We start from the raw sequence: 20,517 nt of genomic DNA on the forward strand, positions 1-20,517 counted from the left end.
CTGGCCTAGAATACATAGAAAACTCTAAGCCAGCCTTGGTACATAGCACAACCCTGTTTTGTCATCGTTATTTTTGTTGTTGTTTTTTTCTTGAGGGTGGTGGTGTTCTTGTTTTTTAAAGGATTTTGATCAAGCCTAAACAGGGTTGCAAAGATGGGGTTGGGTTGTTACTGTTCCCCAAGCACCAGACCTGTCTGGCTTGCCACTGAAGCTTGCCTCAGAGTTACCTATCTTTCATTTTCATATTCAAGGAACTCATCATAGAACCAGTATATTTAAAGGAATCTTTCCTGAATAAATAAATTAAAGCAATGATCAGATGTATAAAAACTAAAAGGCAAAGGAATGAGCTGGTTTAAGGAAAATAAATCAATGCAATTTACTTCGCCTAACATGGGAAACAGTTGCTGTAGCAACTGGAGGTAATTCCGCCATGTCTTCTGTTTTCCCTTTCCATCTTCAGATCAGAGAATGGGCACGTGCTTCTCTGGCCTAGTGAACGGTCGCTGTGCACAAGAACTCCCGGGCAGAATGGCAAAGGCTCAGTGCTGTTGTGAGCCCGGCCGCTGCTGGGGCATCGGAACCATTCCTGAGGCCTGTCCTGTCAGAGGCTCTGGTGAGTGGCGGGTTGTGTCACCTTGGCAGCAACAGTATTAAGAAAGTCAGTAACACTGGTAATCTCTGCCCTTCTTGAAGCAGACCAGATGTTTATCTGGATCACCACCGGCTTGTAGTGTGCCAGTCCTTTACCATAGTTCCTTTCCTTTCTCCTGACCTGAGGATCAATCCCTCCTGTAGCCTGTGCCTTTCTATTGAAAAAATCCCCTAGGATGAAAAAGAAGACACAGCATGAATAGTAAAGTATGATCACGGCCTCATAATCGAATATGTTGACATTTTTTGTTATCTTTCCTATGTGGAATTCTGAAACTCAAAAATAATTCAAGCTTCAGAAATTTGCTAATAATGGCATCTTATGCATGCCTTTATAAAGGAAAAATGAGACATTCTTCATTCTCTCAAAAGCATGAAACCATAAGACGCCACCAAGTTTGATCCCTAATATATGGCCCTAATTCCATGATAATTAGGACAATTAGGCAGTTGCTACAGCCTTGCTTCTTCTTACTTGGTTTTGATATATACAACTAAGCAAAGATTTTTTAAAGCTGTGTGGATACTAACTACTGCAAAAATTTATTTTAAAACTTTGTTCTGGGTCTATATTAATATCTAATCCCTTAAAAATGAAGAAAACAGACATAAAATTTGGGTGGACATAATACTGATGAGAATTCAAGTATAACCAAACACGTAGAATGAGTTTCCTAAAGCTTTTCACCTGCTCAAGTAAATTTCTTGCAATAATAGCTATGCCTGGAATTTTATGAGTTACACTTAGGGGCTAAAATACAGGGGTGCACACAAAGGGCTCTTTGTGCGAGTCAGTTAAAATAATGAGGATCATTAGTTTTAAATATTTTTTGAAACACCTATACCTTGCTTTTGTTAATATATAGCGTTGAAAATATTTAACTTCTTATTCATATTGTGTAGACCAAGTAAAACTGACCTATGGCTTCAGTGCTGCGGCAAGAACTCTCTGTTTCTGTTTAACCACACTCTTTCTCTTACAGAGGAATACCGTAGGCTGTGCCTGGATGGCCTTCCAATGGGTGGCATTCCAGGGAGTTCCGTTTCTAGACCTGGAGGCACGGGGGGCAATGGCAATGGCTATGGCCCAGGAGGGGCAGGCTTCCTCCCCATCCCTGGAGGCAACGGCTTTTCTCCTGGTGTTGGGGGAACTGGAGTTGGAGCCGGGGGTCAGGGACCCATCATCACTGGATTAAGTAAGTACTCACATTTCCTCTAGATTCTTGAGTTTTCAGCCTCAAGTGATATTATATTAATAAGCATGTGTGTGTAAGAGTGTGTGTGTGTGTGTGCGCGCGCATATAAAATACACTAATACTAAGTTTAAGAAAATGTGGTAGGAAAACATTTCATCTGTCCTTCAACCCTTTTGATAAATTGGAACAATAGAATATGTGAGCTAGGCTCTTCCAAAATACAAATGAGAGTCCAGGAATATGCGATCTGGGTGACGTCACTAGGAAGCATGTTTTGGACTCAGTTCATCTGGCCTGTTTTGCTGCTCTCCTCATATACGGCTTGGATGGTGTCCCAGCACCGTGTCTCAGATGAGATAAAGCAAGCCCTGCTCGGGGCCTCTCCAAACAGCCTAACGCACGCATCCCCCTTCCCTCGTGCTTTGCCATTGTTGTCAAACTGCTTGAAATTGAGAACTGTGGGTTTCAGAGCAGAATTGGCATCTGTTTGCTTGACATTTAAGCTCGGTCTTGAAAAGCACAGTTCTTGATAATAATATTTAATAATGTCCCACCCTGCTATGTTTATTCTCTCTGGCATGCTGCCTGTTTGCTACATCTAAATATTCAGCAAGTTACAAAAAAGAAAAAGAAGTGGAAAGTGCTCACATGTATGGTAGAACATTCCTGAAATTTTTTTTAAAAGTCACGAGCAGAGTTACCAGATGTGTGACTTAACAAGTGTAACTTGTGACCATGTGTCTCGAGGATTTGTTTTTTTATAAGATCCTTCATATTAAAATTAATAAAAACGTGAGTGTAACAGAGAATGGCTATAACTAAAGTACACGCATGCGCACACACACATGTATACACACACTCACACACATATACACGCATGCATGCGCACGCACACACATGCATATGCACACACACACACGCATGCATGCACACACACACACATATTTCAAACACCTCCAAAATGAAAAATATGATTTAATAAAATATGGAGTAACGGAGTCTTCTGATATATACTTAATTTCTATTAAGCGTCTAAGAAAATCAGTTCAAGGAAATAGTGCATGTTATGATGATCAAGCCTGATTATGTCATAATTTTCCATAGCAATTCTCAACCAGACAATAGACATATGTAAGCACCACACCAACCTGTGTTTGAATGGACGCTGCATACCCACTGTTTCTAGCTACAGATGCGAATGCAACATGGGCTATAAACAGGATGCAAACGGAGATTGCATAGGTAAGCTCACAATTCTTTAATCCTCCTTGAGTTTTCACATAGCTGCTAGACTGTAAGATGAAATGGGACTGAATACGATCTTTTGAAGTAAAACTAATTCATGTGCTGTCTCTCTGATGTGTATGTCTCTCGCCTTATCCTGGGACCCCTTAACTGGTTGTTGACTTAAGTCACATCAAGAATTCCTAATTCTCTCTTTTCCTGCATATAATCTGTTTCTCCTTTCTTTGTAGAGTTTCTTATCCTTACTCTAAATTAAATTTTTAAAGTGAGTGTATTTTTAGAGCAATATTCATTGATCCTTTTGAAGTGGCAATGCTAATAAATATACAAATATTATGGTCCCTGACTCATTTAAACTCTTAAAAAGTGCTGGCTCTGACTATAGGACTACAGCCATTAACTAATTCTTTCTCTTCCTCCTCTCTCTCCTGCTTTTGGTTTTCTGAGACAAGGTATGTAGTCCTGGTATGTAGACAAACTATGTGGTTCTGGCTGTCCTAGAACTCACTTTGTAGACCAGAATGACTTTCAACTCACAGAGATCCGCCTGTGTCTGCCTTCTGAGTGCTGGGATCAAAGGAGTATGCCACCATGGTCTACAAGCATTAATTTCTTAGATTCAGAAGGGCTGTATCTAACGAAGTCAGAGAGCTATGGGGATGACCAAGCTGGTAAAGTATGAACTTTGTAAGCATGGGAAGTAGAGCTCAAAGTATTATGTTCTTGTAATCCCAGCAATGGGGAGGCAGACACAGGATGACCCTTGAGACCTGATGTGCAACCAGTCTAGCCAGTCAGGGACATTTAGGTTCAGTAACATATCCTGTCACCATCAAAAAAAGAAGAAGAAGAAGAGGAAGAAGAAGAGGAATTGTGGAAAACAGGGATGTTGCTTGCTTTATTTAGGGTTTCTATTGCTGTGAAGACACCACAACCACAGCAACTCTTATAAAGGAAACCATTTAAGTGGGGCTGGCTTACAGTTCAGAGGTTTATACCATCATCCTCATGGCAGGAAGCAGGCAGACATGGTGCTGGAGAGGTGGCTGGGAGTTCTATATCTATATCAGCAAGCAGCAAGAAGAGAGAGTGACACTGGACCTGGTTTGAGCTTCTGAAACCTCAAAGCCCACCCCCCAATGACACACTTCCTCCAGTGAGGCCACGCCTACTCCAAAAAGGCCACACCTCCTAAAAGTACCACTGCCTATGGGCCTATGGGAGCCATTTTCATTCAAACCACCATAGATATCAAGCTCTGTCCTCTCCACACACCTGAAATGCATGAGTGAGCACACAGACACACACACACACACACACACACACACACAGAATAGTCATAAATAAAAGTTTTTATAATATAATGACAGGATCTGGAGCCATGTCTCAGCAGTTTAGAATACTTCCTGCTTTTGCACAGGACTTGTATTTGGTGTCCAGTGTCCTTGTCAAGGGGCCAAGAATCTGCCTATAACTCCAGTCTCAGGAGACCTGACACCTTCTTCAGGTCTCCACAGCCACTCACATACAGGCGACATGCATTTACACAGATACACACACACACACAATTTAACATAAAGATAAATTTTAAGTCAAATTTAAATAACAATATAAATATCGCATATCAATGTAAGTACCAGGTATAGAAAAATATAAAGGAGAGTCTTTTCTAAACCAAAAATAAGAAGTGAGACTCTCTGTGTCTGTATTAGTCAACTGAGATAGGTTGTTTTAGCTGAAAAAAAAAATGCAATCAGACTCAATTTTATGTCAGCTAAATACTTGAGAAAGGAGAGGGATGTCTTGAAGGATTTTTAGATAATTGTGGATCTTCTCTGATATTCCATTCAAGGCTAATAAGCAGTGATTCTTACAGCTTCCATGCAATGTGGAATCATCAACAAACTGTCTGATTGTTGTGTTCAGTCCACAGCCTGTCTTGTATGTTGGGTGAATTTTTCAATGGGCATTGGATGTCACCAGAAAAACAATGGCTCCCTGCGCTAAAAGTTGTCCTATAGCCAAGATGTTTCACCATTATTAAAGAAACTCATTTGCTATTGCCACCTTCAGATTCAGTAGAAGAAACTCTGTTAAATTTTAGAAAATCAGCAGTATTCTTTTCTTCAACCACTTTAAGCCTGGGATTTTAACTTTAGCATCAACTAGACATTTTTATTTCCTTAAAGGGACAGGCTCTTGTGTTTCTTCTTCAAGAATATGTCTTATAAATCACACATTTGAAGAACTTTGGTTTGCATGTCAGCTCATCTTCAAGGAAACATAGTATTCTGTGACAAAACACGGCTCACAAAGAACGGTGCGGCCATTCATTTCTTAGACAGCTGAGGTGCCTCAGTCAGAAACGGTGTGTAATATGCGTTCCTGCTCTCAGAGAGTTTAGGAAGCACACTCACAGCTCAGGGTATGTATGGTACGATTCTGCTGTCACAAACACTGCTCTTTGCTGAACAGGACTGTTCTTTGCTCTGCTGTGCTGCGTGTCCTTGGCACTGTGGCTTTCATTTGGGCTTAGGAACGAGCATTGCTTTGTCCTGTCACTGAAAACGTCCACACAGTTGAAGAAGGCAGTGAGATCTTCATGTGAAAATGAAAAAGTTTCTTAATCGTGTTCCTGAAATCCCAGTGGCATCTAGGAGCCCATAGACCAAACCTCGAGACCAGTTATTATGTGAACCAGCCATATATGAACTCAGAAGCTGTCAACTCTCTTTCCCTTCTTTCCTCCCTACCTCCCTCTATCTATCTATCTATCTATCTATCTATCTATCTATCTATCTATCATCTTTCTATTTATCTATCTTTCTATCAATTTATATCTCTCTTCATTTCTCTCTTTTTACTTTACCTTTTATAAAACAAAAGTTTTTTTTAAAAAAAAAAGTTTTTAAAAAAGCCAGTATACCTCTGGCTTTCCATGGAACTCACGATTTTGAGCATGCTAGCCTTGAACACCCAAAGATCTACCTGCCTCTGCGTCCAAAATGATGGGATTAAAGGCATATGCCACCATTTTCTCACACTTAAAAAGTAGTCTTGAAAAGTCTGTGTCCCTAAATTTCATCTATTGATTTAGAGTCATAGCTGGTGACATGACAACGCAAAAGAATACAATGAGCTCAGAAGCAGGCTCTATAGGAGCTATGACTTCACTCTCTGAATAAATCAGAATTTCCTTGGGGGGGGTTATAAAAAGCCATACTCAGCACATCTCCTTTTCTCTCCTCACGTTCTGAATCACTGAAGAGAAACACAACCCATCACATATGGTGTTGCCCAGATACTGAAAACTGCATCTGGATATGTTGTTTAGGTTCCTCATTTGGACTTACCAAGTCTGAAGTCCTGAGGCAGATGGCCATATCTGTAAAAATACCCTATACTTTTAGATACTAGCCAAAGGTGTACCCATTTGTCCAACATTAGACTCATGCCTAGAAAGGACAGCTAGAACCCCACTAAAGCTTTGGGTTGTTCAAGTTGACTTCCCTCTGCAAATGCCACTCCCTGAACATCATCCTCCACAGAATCATAGCCATGGATTTTGCTCAGTTCACCCGAAGATGGTACATAGATCACACCCAGCCATGCCCAGGAGATGAGTTGGTTAAAAATTTAACATTGAAGGGCCTGGCATATTAAGCCCTAGGAAGGAAGGGTTCTTGTTACACTTCTTATCACCCTTGCCTGCTGTGGCATTGAGAATGTATATCTGCATGGTTTACTATGTTAGGGAAACCTAGAGCTTCTGCAGTGTGCCCAGATATGCATGGTTATGATAGAGATGGATCTCATTGTTCAACAATGAAATCCCATCAAGGTTCTCTTTCACACTATTATAATTCACACAGGCATAGCTTAATACTGAAGCACAATTTCAGCAAAAAAAAAAAAAGTTTTTGGTCTTTCTAAATCTACCATTCTCTTTCTGGGGTGTCAGATTTTAATCATTTGGAGTTCATAAGGAACAAACTAGCATTTTTGGAAAAACTGGGTGAATACTTAACTAGTAGTTAATATTCTAGTAGCTAGAATAAGAATGGTACCTCCTTAAAATAGGGCATTGTTTTGAGGAGTAATAAATTTGCCTTTATATTTGGAACTCCTGTTAGATGGTTACTGAAGCATAAGGAAATCACTGTGCTAAACATTAAAGCAACAACATCAACAACAACAACAAAAAACCTTTGGCCCTTCTTTTTTTTAATTTTATTTATTTATTAAGGATTTCTGCCTCCTCCCCGCCACCGCCTCCCATTTCCCTCCCTCTCCCCCCATCAGGTCCCCCTCCCTCATCAGCTCAAAGAGCAATCAGGGTTCCCTGACCTGTGGGAAGTCCAAGGACCACCCACCTCCATCCAGGTTTAGTAAGGTGAGCATTCAAACTGCCTAGGCTCCCCCTTCTTGCCTCTAGAATTGTCCCTGAAGCCTGAAACCAGTGGCCTTTGCTCAGCATGTTCCTCTTATCTTCTTGTTCTACTTTTGGTATGAAGTTCTGCAGTGTCTTGGTGCCTGTGTGAGTCACGCGGTTGTTAAAATCATTTTACCTCTTGTCATTGCATTATAGGACAATGGGAAATAAACCCATTCCTCTTCTGCTACGGGTAAAACGGAGCTCTTCAAATAAAGTATCTAAATTAATATATAAATTATTTTTCAAGGATAAACTTTTAAACTCAAATAGTGTCTGAAAATTCAAAAACTTTAATAGTCAATACTTCCACAATTTTTTCATAAGATTCCCATGAATTCTTCTTAACCTTTCTCAGTCCTTAATGAAGTCAGAGAAGAAAAAAAAACAGTGTAGTGACTCTAATAGTTGTTTATCTCTGTCCCTTTTTTTTTTTTTTTTGATTTTTGAGACAGGGTTTCTCCGTAGCTTTTTGGTTCCTGTCCTGGAACTAGCTCTTCTAGACCAGGCTGACCTTGAACTCATAGACGTCTGCTTACCTCTGCCTCCCGAGTGCTGGGATTAAAGGCGTGCGCCACCATTGCCCTGCTCTCTGTCCCTTTAAGAAAGGCAAATGTGATCACTTTGCCGTACTGGAATATGAGACCCAGAATTGAGAAGAGACATGAAATGAACATTTCAGAAGGTAGTGATAGTGACTTGTGCTTCTTCTGAAACCAAATCTCTGGTAGCTGGGGCAGGAACTCGATGATGAAGTGTTTGCCTGCATGCTTAAGATCTTGGATTTGATCCGGAACAAAAAAAAAAAATGAAAATTAAATATAATTCAACCAGGCATGATGGCACACACCTTTAATCCCAGCACCCAGGAGGCAGAGGTAAGCAGATGTCTATGAGTTCGAGGTCAGCCTGGTCTACAGAGTAAGTTCCACAACATCCAAGAATACACACAGAAAAACCCTGTCTCAAAAATAAAACAGAACACAACAAATCATAATCCTGTTAAACAAACAAAAATCAACAAATGAGGTTTAAAAGGCATATGGACATATAAAGCAACTTAATTAATTTGCCAACGAAGAAATAAAAATAAATGAACAGGTACAGCCTATCTGTTGGCTGGGCCCTTGGAGACTAGGAGACAGCTTTTATATCACTGAATGACAGGGTGGCAGGAAGAGTTGTCATGGTAACAATAAGCCATGGGTGTAGGATCTTAAAGTAGGAAGACATGCTGAAGGCTGTAGCCTCTTCCGGTTTGCCATGGCTTCCCAGACAGTTTACCTGGAAAGGGGAAGTTGGCTGTGTGGTCTCTAATTTTATTCAATTAAACAGTGTTATGTTGGGACTTCCATCAAGATACCTCTGTGGATCCTTTTTAATGGTTGAACATCAGTAAAGTCCATCTAGACAAACGAAGTGATTCTCAGCACTGTGCACTGGAGGTGCTGTTTCATAGTAGGAAGTGCACCGGTAATACCACTTGTGTTTGCTAATGCTTTAAACTCTCTCTTCCCCTGTTTTTCCTGCTTCATTCCTTTGGCTCAGTAGAATTGATGGTATCAACCAAAAGTATCAATGTACGTGAGTCTTAATGGGCTGAAAGGGCCTTTGAATGAATTGAAAAACCATTTAATCCTGTTAAACTTTGCTGTCTTAATTATATTCACCGTGAGGTTTTGTTTTGCCTTGCCTTCTTTTACCAGCGAGGGTTTAATTACACTCCATCTGAAGGTTTATAGAAACGAGGCTGGTGTGATTGAGAGAGCGCAGTCCTGTGGCATGAACATCTGTAGAAGGAGTGGCGATCTGTTTATTAAAATAGTCACCCTGCGAAGAGATCGCCTTGCTTTCTCCAGTGTAGCTAAAATTATGATGCTGATGGCTTCTGCATGTACCTGGGATGGCAAGCCACCACGCCAGCTCCTTTAACTTGCCAGCATTCAAAATATTATTTAGTGAGCATTGCTAAGGGAGGATAAATTCAACTTACACTGGCACAAGTGATTTCCCTGGGATTTGCCTGGTCTGAAATGTCAAGCCAAGTCCTTTGTTTACACACCCAAATGGAGCCACATTTAATTGGGCCTTAAAAGACTACAAAAAAAAACTCCAGCTTTCTCGTCTTTCAGATCAGGTAGTAATTGCATAGAATTCTATTCTCTGTGAGAAAAATCCTCAGTGCCAATTTTAAGACCTGCAGGAAATCTGGAGTTAATAGGGAAAAAAATGCTTTTTAATCAGTTTTCATTATCTGTGTACTTTGTTTGTTACTACAAAATAAAGCCTCGGTGAATGCCTAGTTGTGTTTAGATAGTTGAGTCCATAACCCAGTAGCAGAGAAAGTCCATAGTCCATCAACCCTGTTCTCTAAAACTAACTGTATTGACCACATGTGGTGTTCATATGTGTGCGTGTGTGTATGTGTGCATGCATGTGCGTGTGTGTGTGTGTGTGTGTATCTTTAGAAACCATTCATTGTTCTCATGACATTGTCTAAGGCCTTAGGCTACTATGTTGCCTAGCTTGCTGTAGTTACTGACTATTATAGTCTGTTGGAACTCACGTTGTTGCTTTTCAAGGTCTGTGCCCTTAATCACTGGGCATTATTCCAGTTGGAAAAAAAAAATCATTATTTCCTGATTAAAGCAAATTCTCTAGTACTCTCCAATAAGCATTATTTTTTTTTGTAAATCTTCACATTGGACGCTGTGTATTTGAGGAAAGGAATTTTCATTCATTTATAAATACTCCGCTATTTAGACTATTACCACGGGCTGGCCTTCTCTCAAGTTTAGGAGGCTAAATGCACTTTAAACAAACATTTCTGCAAATTGAGTGACGCCTGTAATGGTTTCTTTTGCTGCTCACAGATGTTGATGAATGCACATCAAATCCCTGCACTAATGGAGATTGTGTTAACACACCTGGATCCTATTACTGTAAATGTCACGCTGGATTCCAGAGGACTCCTACGAAGCAAGCATGCATCGGTAAAGCGGGGTTTCTGCACAGAGAAAACGGCTCTGTGAGATATAGTCAGCAAAGCTGTTGGAGTTAAAGGGAACTTACTAAAACGAGGCACGAATCGCTTAAGCACTCTTGCATAGTAGATTTGTTTTGTAATGCCCTTGGAGAATCTCCCTTTCAACTGAAGCACTGTGTGCATGTAGAACCCAGGCAATGTAGTATCTGGCTTCAAAACACTTCAGTCTGCCTTCTTTGCCCATACAGCATGGCCTCCTCCTCCCAGTACCATCAGCATTACCCTTCGCTGAGCTTAAGATATTGTCGTTTTCAATGACTGTTTTCTTTGAGCCCCACTCGCAATCCGACACCACATGGTGCCTTGTCTGCATGCAGAGTCCCATGGCTTCATCCACCAACACCGTCATCCAAACCCTACCTTACTGCTGATGCATCTCGGAATTCATCTACCAGACAACTCCACTTCTCTTCCCCTTTCCTGTTCGCCCACGGGCGGTGGTTGCCTGGATCGACTTCTCCTGCCTGCCTTTGGTCTTTATTGCCCTTAACCCAGAAATTCTGTGATTTCTTTCCCTTACCCAATATTAGGTTCTGACTTTTAAGTTCTTCATCCCTTATATCCTAAACAGCTGCATTAATAATTCCAGCCTACCCCCTCCCAGACCACTCCTAATCTCACTGCACCCCATTTCCTTCTCGCTTTCCTTTTTTCTTTAGTTTTGAAACAATCTTTTCTTGTTTTACACACCAATCCAAGTTTCCTCTCCCTCCCCTCCTCTAATCCTCCCCTCTTCTCTGCCCCCCTCGTCCCCTCCTCAGAGAGGGTAAGGCTTACCATGGGGAGTCAACAATGTCTGGCATATCACTTTGAAGCAGGACCAAAGCCCTCCCCACTATATGTAGGCTAAGCAAGGCATCTCCCCCAAACAGGCTTCAAAAAGCCAGTTCAAGCGCTAGGAATAAGCCCTGCTCCCACTGCCAGCGGCCCCACAGACTGCCCCAGCACACAACCGTCACCCACATTCAGAGGGTCTATTCCTATGCAGGTTCCCCCGCTGTCAGTCTGGAGTCAGTGCGTTCCCGCTAGCTCAGGTCAGGTGTTTCTGTGGGTATCAACATCATGCTCTTGACCCCTTTGCTCATATCGCTCCCTCCTTCTCTTTGACTGGACCCTGGCAGCTCAGACCAGTGCTTAGCCATGTATCTCTGCATCTGCTTCCATCAGTTGCTGGATGAAGGCTCTATGATGACCATTAAGTCTCCTGAGAAAATTGAGAGCATGGCGTGGGGAAAAGGGTGGGCCAAAGGGGAAGAAGAGGGGAGAAAGAGAAGGGGAGAAGAACACGAAGGAGAGCAAGGAAAGAGATACCTTGATTGAGGGCATCATTATGGGCCTAGCGAGAAGCCTGACACTAGGGACATTCCCAGGAATCCACAAGAATGACCCCAGCTAAGACCCTAAGCACTAGTGGCTCGAAATGGTCTTCCCCTGAAGTCAGAGTGATGACAACCTTGTCATCCTTCTCTCTTTCTTTCCCTCTTTACCTACTATCCGGTTCGTGGAATTGCTTACACCTTCTATGCAAGAAGACAAGTTAGTGAGAAAGCAACACGCTCTTGGGTATCACATGTAAAAATGCAGCGAGTATTTCAAGTCGCGTGCATTCTCTTCCTGTTTTTATTGACAAGCATTGCAAAGGAATGCTGTTTGCCTCTCTTTCGTCATCTCAGATATTGATGAGTGCATCCAGAATGGCGTCCTTTGTAAAAATGGCCGCTGCGTGAACACAGATGGAAGTTTCCAGTGCATTTGCAACGCTGGCTTTGAATTAACCACAGATGGGAAAAACTGTGTCGGTATGGCGTTTTCTCTCTCCCTTGAAAACGGTTTTTAGAGGATATACATTTTCTTTAGAACCACATACGTGATTTCTACAAAGGCTCCCGCATCTCGCGTGTGGCAGAAAGCTGGTCACAGGACTTAGGTATATAAAATATGAATGCATTTAGCATGAGTATCGAAATGACATGATAGAATTAATTAATTAGTCATGTCACAACAACTCATGATTTATGACGTCTCTTGTTTTTCTTATGCAGTGCATACTTAAGTATAAATAACAGGTATTCTTCTGCGGTGTGCTGTGCTGTATTTTAGATGCCAGGCATAACGCTGACAGGATAGAGAAGGAGCTTCCTTCTGAATTTGGGAGAATATGGCATAGTTGCTATCCATGGTCACTGACTGGAATGTTTGGCACGCCAATCATCCTTGGTTGGCATGCTTAGCTGAGCAATAGATGTCAGAAGTGGGACTCACACATTCGCTAAGGAAAGCCAGCTCGTTTAACCTGACTGAGGATTACCATACTTTAATTCTATCAAAAACCGGACACCCACTGAAACCGTGTTACCTTCTCGGGAAAACAAAAGCCACTGTCTATATGGTTTTAACAGCAGCTACCCTATCAATGGGGAAAGAGGCCGTGAATTTGAGAGACAGCAAAGAAGGGCACATGGGAGGGGTTTGGAGAGAAGAAAGGGAAAAGATAAATGATGTGATTATATCATAATCTCAAAGTGAAATCTAAATGGTTTTTAAAAGTGAAGCAGTACCCACAAGCACAGGGATCGTATATGAGGTAGTTTTGACTGGAGACCACAGAAGGAGAGGAAGCCTTGGTTTTCTGAGGCCAGGGTCAAAGCCATGCTGTCTTCTGCCACAGACCACGATGAATGTACCACTACGAACATGTGTTTGAATGGGATGTGCATCAATGAAGACGGCAGCTTCAAGTGCATATGCAAGCCCGGGTTCGTGCTGGCTCCGAACGGCCGCTACTGCACAGGTACGCACGGCGTTGAGATAAGACAGTCACCGTGACTGGACCCATCCTTTTCTCATCTGTGAATCATGCGAGGATAGTTCCATTTCCCTTACTTCCATTTCATTATTCACCTCTCTTGCTAGTTCAGCAAGGGAGATACCTAAAGCTTCCTAGGGGAAACTCCTCTGTGAGCTTAGAAACAGGAGTGCCTTTGCAAGGTAACAGGGTCTAGGAAAAATTAAGGAAATGTCACATTGATTTTAACATGTCTGAAGAAAACAGTATGGAAATAATTTCTTCCTGATTGTTGGCTAAATGAATAAGAGTAAGCGAACACCTTGCGAAACTGCCATTTTTATCTATTTCCAGGCCTGGATTTTCTATGCCCACTCCTTATGGACACAGTATCACATCTTCTCCATAGCAGTGATCTACAGGTCATTTGGAAACACATCATAACTTTATGATCTTAATTCGGTGAAGATGTGATTTGAATGTTTTCATTAGCTTTTCTAAGTTCTAGTGATAATTTTAATAATCAAAATAGAGGCCTCCCAGAATTATATGATATTGTATGACGTTCATGCTCACAAGCAGAACTTCGTAACGTGGAACTCATTTTGTGGTTTTGCCTTGGAAGCAAGCTTTTATTTACATCTCAGTTTCCTCCCTTAGAGGAAATCAGCTCAATGAACGCTTTCTGCCTTCCACTTTACCAGTCTACCTGAATAAAATAAGATTCATTACCAATTCCAATGATGTCATTGAAATTCCAGGACAGTAGGGATATAATATGGGACTAAGTTTATGCAATACAAATAGCTTTTAACTCCTCCCCCCACAAAAAATATAGAAAGAAAAGAAAAGGAATACAAGATGAAGTGGAAAGCTATAGGTTTGCCTTGATATCTCCAGGTCAGTTGACTGAGACTTAGCACAGGATAGGTGACCAGCATTTCTCTGTATCATGCAGCATTGCATGGCAGTCTGGAGCTTCATCTCAGGGTTCCTTAGGAAAGTTAAATGTGTGTATGAAGCTTTCACCTGTCAACCCTTCTGGGAATCATATTCTATCAATTTTCTCATTACTAATGTTAGACTCTAGGTGTCTTGAAATGGCCATAGCTTATCAGTTCTGTGTCTGAGGTGTGTTTTTGCTGTTAAGAAAGCTGCTTAGATTTGGACAGCATTTGATAATTGCAAGTGGACTGAAGATTACATGGACTATCTCAGCTTATTCTGTTAGGTAGGAAATGTTGAGATTAATGTCAGAACAGAATCTATTTCTGTGTGGAAAATATTGCAAGAATTGTTCATAGATTTGTAGATATTTACTTCGCTTAACTTGAATTACATAATAATAGTAGTAAACAAGATAATCAAATAAATAATGGATATTATGAGACTCTCTTTTTCCCTCAATGCATCCAGCAGATTTTACTCAGCCTTCTACAAAATGTGCTTGAAAGGTCTATATTTTTATAGAAGGTCAGTTGCCATTTTTATATATTCTTTCTGCAAGTTGCCCAGTTGGAAGGCTAGTAGGATAGACCAGTTTAGAGAGCAAACCTTCTACTCTGTAATGGACCATCTTTTGTCCTCCTCTGGGCAGATGTTGACGAATGCCAGACCCCAGGCATCTGCATGAATGGACATTGCATAAACAACGAAGGATCCTTCCGCTGTGACTGTCCCCCTGGCCTGGCTGTGGGAGTGGATGGACGTGTATGTGTTGGTAAGTGAGCATTCTGTGACGGCCTGATAGTCCCTAGTGATCTCTGATAACATAAAATAGGATATATCAACACAAAAGAATGGTAATATTCAACCACAAGCAGAATGCATGCTAAAACCCAAGTAAGGCTTAAACATGTGCCAAGTGAACGGAGTCTGTCACCAAAAGGCCGTTTTCTATGTGATATCATTTATAAAAGATGCCCCAAAGAGGCAAATCTGCATTCATCCATGTGATTGGTTATGGCAGAAAGGACAGGGTGGAGAAGAAAATGATAACTAAATGACATGCAAATGTTCTAAAAACCAATTGTGAGTGTAAATGCTCTTAAAATGTAGAGTTTCAGTGAATTAATTCTATAGCTTGTACATTATATCTCAATATACCTATTATAAAATGAGACCCCCACACTGTCTTCTTTCAAGACTTCTGATGATATACAAAGATACGAGAGTTCCAAATTCAATGGCAATTCATGTTATTATTAATAACCGTTATGAAATTGGGGGTTACAGTTACATCCATGTAAACTCTTACTTTTATCCAAACAGAGCTTGAGTCATAAGTAACGTGTGCCATAGAAGTGTATTGCTACCTAAAGCTTAAAGTTTTTAAGCTTATGCCTCAAACCATCAACTCCTGAAGGGAAAATAGGAGGCTGAGTATACGTTTTACCTTAAGCCATTCTGAATTCCTTTTGGAAACATCTGCCGAGTGGGTACCATGAAAATGAATCAAAGAGGTTGTGCATTGGCTTTGAAAAGATGCGGTGGGCTCTTCAGGACCTAAGCTGTAAAGCTGCAGGGACATTGAGGGAGGTTAGGAAAATGCATTCGTGGGGCTTTCCCTTCCAAGCACTTTCTGGAAACCTGAAGGATGAGTCGGTCATTTTGCACCCTCAGATCTTCAACTCTGCAGGAAAACAGCAAGGCTGTTTTGAAAGCGTGTTTTGGAGAGAAAGAAAATTCTCAGCCATAGTTGTTAAGACTTTACTTCTAACTCTTGAATCCCAGGAGAAGTGAGGAGGACCAGGCAGGGCCGGCAGATGGAAACCATTTGTTCCCTGGGCCGCATCTTCTGTGCAGGCCTGGCTGCATTTCAGCCTGCAGGTTGTCAGCACTTAGCAGCCAGAAGAATGCAGCCCCTTCCTGTGCGGACAGCTGAAATATGTTCGGTCGTCTTGAAATGCTTCGTTGCTTTTTGTCTACACCTACAGGATTCCATTGAAATCTAAAAGTGAACATGAAGCTGGTTTGGGAAGGAGAAATTAGTTCTATTTCCAGCAGCCAGTCTATGAATATTTTTCATGAAATCCATGCTCAAAACCAAGGCTTCATTCTTTTATTCACATACCGGGAGCACATCAGAAATCACTGGGACAACTTTGCGAATTTTTTATCACTATGGCGATTTCAATTTTTTAAAACAAGAGACATAGTTTGAGTGGAAAAATATATATTGCTATTCTCATACTGTGGTATATTTCTTCAGTCCACCCAGTAAACAGTGGGAACCATCCCTGATTATGTTAGGAAGAAATCACTGCTATGAATTATTCGAATTGGCTCTTTAACTTAGATTTCTTATTTATATACAAACAAAAATCCATGGTCACCAACAGCATCCAGACAGGTGAAAAAAAAAGACGTTTTAATTTAAAAGGTCAAAGCAAGCCATTCCCTAGACAACAAGCTAGTCACTTTGCGGCAGTTTATCCTCACTGCTCCTTAGAACTCCTCAATGGAGCTAAGGTCCAGGCTGAGGCTCAGACAACTCCACAATCAAAGCTCAAAGTGGTGTTTTGACTGTCGCTACATCCTCAGCCAATGAAATACCTTGAGACTAGGGGAATGTTGGGTACTTGTGTGGCACAGGGTAGGGCTAGGTACTACAGGTGTTGGGATGTTTTCAGTCGTTCCTTTTTGTTCATTTTCCCACCGTGAAGACGCTGAAGATGCTAAAAGGACAGGAAATGGCAGATGTCCTCTGGAAGTTCCTAGTGTTGTAGCTTCTCTGGTTAAAGAAGCTTCCCATCTAACAGCCCCTGTCTCTCTTACCATCGTTTATTTCCATTAGACACTCACATGCGTAGTACCTGCTATGGCGGAATCAAGAAGGGGGTGTGCGTGCGTCCTTTCCCTGGCGCGGTGACCAAGTCTGAATGCTGCTGTGCTAATCCAGACTACGGCTTTGGAGAGCCCTGCCAGCCTTGCCCTGCCAAAAATTCAGGTATTCCCTTGTAAGAAACTAGAACTTCAGCAACAAACTTGTCCAAAGATTGCATCTGCTCAGAAGTGTTCTGTCCTTATTCTGAACTGAAGAAGAAAAAACAAGTTTGCATTGGTGTGTGCAGCATGTAGTCAGAAGTCTCAGACTGCGTGTAAGCTTTGGCTGCGCCACAGTGATCACAGTGAGCAGCAACTCTTTGCTCATGCCACTGTGATTGTGGTACAGATTCTATATTCAAATGTTATCCTCAGTTCTCTTGATCTGTATTGTGATGTAGAATACAGAATACCTTGACATGTATGTGCCATTATTGAATTTATAAACACAAGACAATCTAGTTGACTTGGTAAAAGTCTAGACACCTTATGATGTCAAGTCCAAGGTCCATCAAAGTTGACTCTTGTCTGTTCATACTTTCAAGGAACCTTTGTAGAATATGCCTAAGGACAGCGGGGTTCAAAAATAAACAGAGTCCCTGCTTTTTCTTCAGGTTGAAAATACTTGGGATCACAGGCAGCAAACACCAATTACAATGTGTATGATCGGCACCTTGAAAGGGTCACGGGCAGGGAAAGCATGAAGGATGAAGCAGGCTGTTGCCTAAGGCAGGGGGATGAATGAAGCAGAGAGGTGCACACTTAGTTCATTCTCTTTCCACGTGAAGGATAAGAGAGAACTTCCTGCAAAGTTGATGGGTTTTGAGTTCTGTGGACAGTCTTAAATGGGTTGTTCGAACATTTGGAAAAATATTCCATGCATCTCAAATTACTGAATATGACATTTTCTTTTTAGAAAAAAAAGGGGGGATAAAATATCCTAAACTTAATATCAGGTATTAAAGCACAGATTTAAATGGAAAGAAAGCACTTCATATGTCATCCCTCACTCTTCAAGGAACACATGCTAATCAGCCAGGAAACACTCTGTTGAAAAAAGTTTACTGCACACAGGAGTTAGCAAAGGAGAATGCAAATAGTAGTTTTACATGTGAAAAAATGTCTGCTATAAAAATTATAAGGAAATGGCAATTTTATTTATCAGTTTGGAGAAGCTATAGGCAATTGATTTTTTTCCTGTGATGGGAAGATATACCAAAAGAGATACTCTTAAATGACAGAAGGCTGAGTATTCTGGGAGCAGGGAAGGGATGTTAGCCTCAAAAGCAGCATGCACTTGGATAAGTTTTGCTTCCAAAAAGATTAATTATTTGAGAAGCATAGCTGAAGCTGTCATTGCTTGTCTAAGTTTTTCCAAATTGGAAAGACCGAACTATATCAGTAAGGGACTGATGAAGAAATGTAGTCTCTCCATATAACTGAGGATAAAATATTGATGCCCTATAAAGGGGACATTGACACGACACGTCTGTGACAGAGCTCTTGGGACCCAAGCCTATTTCCCTACCCACCTCAGTAGCTTGGGGCAAATTACCCTGTTACTCTTTGTTAATTTACTCCCTTGTAAGAGGGGAAAAATGTTTCTAGCTGCTGTATTAGAACAATTAGATTAATTATTAGATGTAAAATGGAGACTACCTGGTATTCAGTAACAATGATGACATAAGTTCCGACTCTTGTCATGTTGTCATGGAGAAAAGAAGACAAAGGCAACGTGGTGGCATGTCCTAGATTAAAGTTGCCTGCGAAAAATATTGAAACATTTATCAATATAGTGAGATCATCCCTACCCATGGTTGCAAGGAATTCTACTTCTTATACTTTACCGTGATTCTTAGAATTCTTGAAATTATTATGGTCTAGAAAATAGTGGATTTTTTTCATTATTAAGATGAGTTTACATAAAATTATCATGTTAATGACAAAGCTTCTTTTAACTTTTCTTATTTGCATTGTTATGTTAATGGAGGGATGTGGAGTGGGCGTGGCTTAACACTTCCTATCTGTTTTCATCACACAGCTGAGTTCCAAGGCCTTTGTAGCAGTGGCGTGGGCATCACTGTGGACGGAAGAGGTAATCCTGCTCAACTCTCTGTCTCATGGCTTTCTGATTATCATGGGAATATGGTTATATTTACTGTGAAAATGAAGAAGTGGAGACTGGTAGGGTGAACCCTCTTCCGTCTTCCAGAGAAACAGCTGTTAAGTTGGATGGCGTTAAGTGACATTTCACACGTGACTGCTTTTCAGGAGAGATAAATATCTATCTGTTAAAAGTGTTCCACTGAGAATCTCACTCACAGTCCATATCCATGATTTTATGTGTCTGTTTCTTTAAGACAGCACTACACCAAATAATGATACAGATACAGCTAGGAAAAGAATACCTGTCTTTAAGAGATATTTGATATGGATCAGGTCTGGGATACACCGTCCTGAAATAACTAAGATCATTTATGCTCTAAAAACCATCAAAATGTTCCTCTCCAACTGCAGAAGTAAAATTCATTCATGGTCTCTTATTTCCAACTGTGTGTCATGCTTTAACAAGACTCCTAAAGAGAAGCAAGGGCGTCTGTGTTGATAAGGGCAAAGGTTTGAGACCGCGTTGGGGCGGACTGTAAATCTTCAGGCTGTGCTCTTACATTTTAAATAAGTATCTGAGACCAGAGAAAGGCAGAATGTTACTGGGATATTTTTTCCCAAATACAAAATGAAAACATAAGTAAATAAGCAGAGAGTTTCTAAGGAGGTCTTTCTAATTCCATTTTCCTTTTTTAAGACGGTGTCCTGAAGCCCAGGCTGGCCTTTAATTCCTGAGCCTTTTTCCCTGTCCCAGCACCTGGGATTATAGGGATGTTCTGACTGGCAGATCCTTCCCAATTTTGCTGGGAAAAGTCATCACCAGAATTTGATCACAGTGAACCAAATGGGGACTTTTGCAACACAGTAGTTTGTTGTTGGGGTTTTTTCCCCTCTTTTGTTGCTTTCTTTTGTTTTTGTTTGTTTGTTTCGTTAATTCCCTGTCATTGGCCTCCCACCAAAGCCCACTGCCTGCTGGGAATTGTGTGTTTGTTTGACTGGAGTTCACCTCACTGTTCCTGGGCAGTGAGGCAGCAGTCATGTCCTTAGCTTGCTGTAAACTGAGCTGTCGAGTAGCCATGTTTTAGTGACTTCTGGGTTCATTCTAACTCAGGAACAATGAGAAGCACCATGTATCCCATTACTTAAATAATTGCTAATTATGAGAACAAAGCAAGAACACCCTGTGACTATTAAGTCATACAGGCCTTCCTAATAAATCTCCATGTTT

The 20,517-nt window shown here is 41.1% G+C and overlaps 1 protein-coding gene across 1 annotated transcript in view; it reads left to right on the forward strand.

The window, feature by feature from the left end:
- Window positions 1-20,517, forward strand: part of Fbn2 (fibrillin 2) — a 197,124-nt gene that overhangs the window by 94,818 nt on the left and 81,789 nt on the right. The window contains exons 9-17 of the mRNA XM_075968617.1: window positions 464-616; window positions 1,638-1,850; window positions 2,955-3,092; window positions 10,401-10,520; window positions 12,247-12,372; window positions 13,242-13,364; window positions 14,956-15,078; window positions 17,155-17,307; window positions 19,225-19,278. Coding sequence (XP_075824732.1) covers window positions 464-616; window positions 1,638-1,850; window positions 2,955-3,092; window positions 10,401-10,520; window positions 12,247-12,372; window positions 13,242-13,364; window positions 14,956-15,078; window positions 17,155-17,307; window positions 19,225-19,278 — 1,203 coding nt within the window. The remainder of the gene's footprint in view (window positions 1-463; window positions 617-1,637; window positions 1,851-2,954; window positions 3,093-10,400; window positions 10,521-12,246; window positions 12,373-13,241; window positions 13,365-14,955; window positions 15,079-17,154; window positions 17,308-19,224; window positions 19,279-20,517) is intronic.

Source organism: Microtus pennsylvanicus, chromosome 4, assembly GCF_037038515.1.
Source record: "Microtus pennsylvanicus isolate mMicPen1 chromosome 4, mMicPen1.hap1, whole genome shotgun sequence".
NCBI lineage: Eukaryota > Metazoa > Chordata > Mammalia > Rodentia > Cricetidae > Microtus > Microtus pennsylvanicus.